Source organism: Myripristis murdjan, chromosome 23, assembly GCF_902150065.1.
Source record: "Myripristis murdjan chromosome 23, fMyrMur1.1, whole genome shotgun sequence".
NCBI classification, from domain to species: Eukaryota; Metazoa; Chordata; class Actinopteri; order Holocentriformes; family Holocentridae; genus Myripristis; species Myripristis murdjan.
This window is the reverse complement of record NC_044002.1, coordinates 14,607,790-14,611,527: the sequence shown is the minus strand read 5'-3', so window position 1 is coordinate 14,611,527 and position 3,738 is coordinate 14,607,790. Positions and strand designations below refer to the sequence as shown.

At 37.9% G+C, this 3,738-nt stretch overlaps 1 protein-coding gene across 1 annotated transcript; it reads right to left on the bottom strand.

The window, feature by feature from the left end:
* Nucleotides 1-215: 215 nt before the first annotated feature.
* LOC115355283 (uncharacterized) lies at nucleotides 216-3,430 on the bottom strand. Its single transcript, XM_030046023.1, has 7 exons — nucleotides 3,253-3,430; nucleotides 2,590-2,750; nucleotides 2,381-2,477; nucleotides 1,737-2,072; nucleotides 1,441-1,594; nucleotides 1,072-1,181; nucleotides 216-578 (listed from the first exon to the last, which is right to left on the bottom strand). The coding sequence occupies exons 1-7, from the start codon at nucleotides 3,307-3,309 to the stop codon at nucleotides 252-254; spliced, it is 1,242 nt and encodes a 413-aa protein (XP_029901883.1). The 5' UTR covers nucleotides 3,310-3,430; the 3' UTR covers nucleotides 216-251.
* Between the last annotated feature and the right edge of the window lie 308 nt (nucleotides 3,431-3,738).

The following is a 3,738-nucleotide window of genomic DNA, read 5'->3' as shown; positions in this document are numbered from 1 at the left end:
TGGACTGTGGGCATTAGCTTGAAAAGACACATTGTCCATGAATGTTGTTGTGGACCGGTGGTCTCTGTGAAGATGTTTGGAAAATGAATTAAAGTTATAGTACGTCCTTGGGCAACCATCTTGGCTGCAGGTAATAGTCAAGTCCTGTCCATCTGATAAGGCATGTATTTCTCGTAGATGCCAAATGACTTTCTTTACTTCTGTAGATACTGATTGTCTGCACATTGGACATGTGTACATTCTCTTGTGATCTACTGTGCAAGCTGAAGCTTAGAGATAAGCTCTAGTACCTTGGCTCTCCTTTTGGTTGAGATGGTCATTTCGTAGATGTATTCAAGGAAGGTGAACACAGAGCTGAGTTGTGGTGGATAGGACAAGTTGCACACCCAGTAGAGCTTGAATAGCTTGTCCACGGCACATGTCAGGCCTCCATCTACAGGAATGGTCACTCCATCATTTCTCGCGACGATGATGTACTGCCGTGTTGTGCTCTTCAGATTGCCGATGCAGATCAGCTGTGGTTGGGTCCTTGATGCCATCTTGGGTTCGCTGCAGAGGGATGCAATGCTGGTTCCAGGCTTAGAGATGAGGAAAAAAATAGATACATTTCAGGATTTCAAAAGGCGCCATCAAAAATAAATGTAAGCCTAGATTGGCATGCAATACCGCATTAGGTAAAAGGTGTAAGACATTACAATTAACAGAAGGAAGATAATAGCCATCTCAACATACAGAAGAGATACAAATAATTTTAAGTGCTGTGTGATAAAAAATATGCAAAAGAAGATGTCATGGTAATACAGCAGACTATAATCGACAGCAATACAGTAATCAAACAGGTCATTTCTGACCTCCAGAGAAGGAGAAGGAGGGATAAATTTCAAGGTGTTTCCTGGCATATACTGGGCTTATGAACTGACAGCACATTATCAATCATTTGTACTTTGGCACTGGTTGCACTTTATTTGCTTAATATACTGTATTTTCATTTTGTATTATGAAATTCATTCTTTAAACACATAAAAAAGGTGTTAAACATCAGTATAAGTAACAAGTCCTTAGAAAACATACCGGTACAAAATCCAGTAGAAATGAAATTGCAGATTTAACACTGCAGCGACTCCCCGGTAATGGTGGCAGAAGATGTGTGAGGACAACCAGCATTGTGTAGCACTTCTCATCTGAAAATTAAATGAGAACAGATTAGAGGTACAACAAATGTGTTGAATGTAGGGCGGCACGATTTTGGCCATAATAAAATCCCGATTTTTTTTCTCTGAAAACTCAATTCTCAATTTCAATCTCTTGGGGGGGTCCTGGAGAAGGTTTTACAGGTCCCAGAGTAGGTTTTAAGGGTCCTGGAGAAGATTTTAGAGGTCCTGGAGAATCAATTACACACAGAGATGTGTATGTAAAGAAAAAATAAATATATACACATACCATCTGTTTGGTCTTCCATCCTCTCTGTAAGAGATGCAACATCACTTCTTTCAATGGCAGCCACAGCTTTCAACTTTGGAATGATGCTGGCTTCCCATCGTCTGATGAACAGGTCAGTCTTTCCATCCATCATTTTGCCAAACTCGATATCCAGCTAAAATGAAGAGACATTTTCAGAATATATTCTAAATCAACAGTGTTACTAACAATATCCAAGCTTTTGTATTGTCTATTAAAATATCTTGAGTAATGAAAGGAACTTATAAATGATGACTGAGCTGCAATGAGAGACCTACCAGACTCGGCATATCCAAGAAGCGTGGGTATTCGCTGAAGATTTCAGCCATTGTGGGAGTCTCCTTTGATATCCATGATCTACGCCTAGTGTATGTCTTCTCCATTGCTGACTTGATTGAAGAAATGTTCTCTGAAGAGTGCCTTAGCCGTTTCATGAGGGTGATCCACTCACTGGTCACACTGCTCTCATCCTGTTCCTGTTCTGACTCTGGTCTGTTGTCGCAGCTCACCTTGCGCTTTGTGTAACGACGCTGACCTGCTTCTAGCTTACGACGGATGTTACGCAGTCTCATTTCCAAGAATCCAGAATGGGATGATGGATCATAAAAATGCTCCTGAGGTTATAAATACAAAACAACAAAACATTTTTTAGAATACTGAATAGTGTAAGTCCTGAAAATACATACTGAGATAAAAGTTAGACTTTTGCTGCTAAAAGTTCTAAACTAATAATGAACTAAGTTTTAATATCTACAGTCAGATGATAACAGTCAGTAACTGAGCTAATCATGAGGCATAAAAGGCCACCTGACAACAGTCAATGAATGACAAACAAAATATAGTATTTAAGAGTTTAAAAAAAAAAAAAAAAAAACAACTTTGGCTGTTTTTAAGGTCATAGAAATCATTAGATATTACTTACAAATCCATCTCCTTTTCCTTCGATCTGAACCTTCAAGGATGGGAAACTGTCGATGATACTCTTTGCTAGAGCAAGTTTTTCAGCATTTGGTGGGTAACTGGGGGGACAGAGAAGAGCAAAATCACTTATATTAACAAAAATTTATCACTTACTTCTACTTTAAGTACAATTCAAGGTTGTTCAATAATTTTTCGTGGTTATATACTTACAATCCATGCTTCTCCACCAAGTGACTGATGCATACTTTGACAAGGAGCCTCCTTGACTCTATTTTAAGTGTTCCTCTTTTCTTGTGTTCTTCAAGTATCTCTGGTGCTTTGCTTTGAAGTAGAGACTGCAGGCCTCCCGATTCATTTAGCACTGGAACATGCTACAATGTTGGAGGTATAGGGAGACATGATGGAGGTGAACTTAACCTTTGACATACTATTATATATAGAGGGTTAGTTAGGAAAAGTTAGGAAAGTGCCAGCAAAATGTTTGTGAATTGTCATGTTCCCACTTTCCAAGCACTACTCAGGAATTTTATGTACAAATTTAGGTTACGGCTGATAGAGTCCAGGAATGGGATTATTATGTCTTTAACTGATCCTACCAAAAGTGAGACAATACATTCCTCCAGCCTTTGGAAATATTGAACCATCATCTGTATGTATTTTAACCATTGAAGGCACATGCATATCTATGTGTAATCTTTTATGCTTGTTTGTATATTATGTGTGTCTCTTATATCTGGACCTTGAGTCTGTTAATAAAGATTATATAATATCAAGCACTTAAACTAAAATTCAAGCATTTCTCACACAACATTAAAATTATATTATTAATATACTCACGTGAACAATGCATATGCATTACAAAAAACAAAATACCTGAATTTGATGGGCCTCTCCAGCATTTGTTTGGGGTAGTGCTTCTGTGCTTGACATGAAGATCTGAAATCTGTCAAAGTTCTTGACTGCTGTGTTTCTGTCAACATCAACAAATTCTTGGAAATCAGTATGATATTTCAGAACTCTGTCGAATGCAAAACCTAGTTGCTCTGATGTGGTTTGATTTATAAGCTGTTCAGTACTGTGAACAGTATAAATCTTTCTTGAGCACTCTTTTGCATTTTTAAAGACAGTAGCAAGAACTTTGACAGATGTAGGTTCAAGGTCTGGGTCCTGGGGAAAAGAGAAGAGGAGGGAAATGTTACTTACACTCATTGTATAGTGTGATGAGTTTGCAAATTAATCTCAATCCAAAGCTAATGACTTTTTACCAAAGATCTTTTGTAGCACAGAGGAGATATGTTGCTCAAACACTCAGTATGTAGTGTTAGTGTATGTTTATCAGTTGTAGAACATAATAAATTA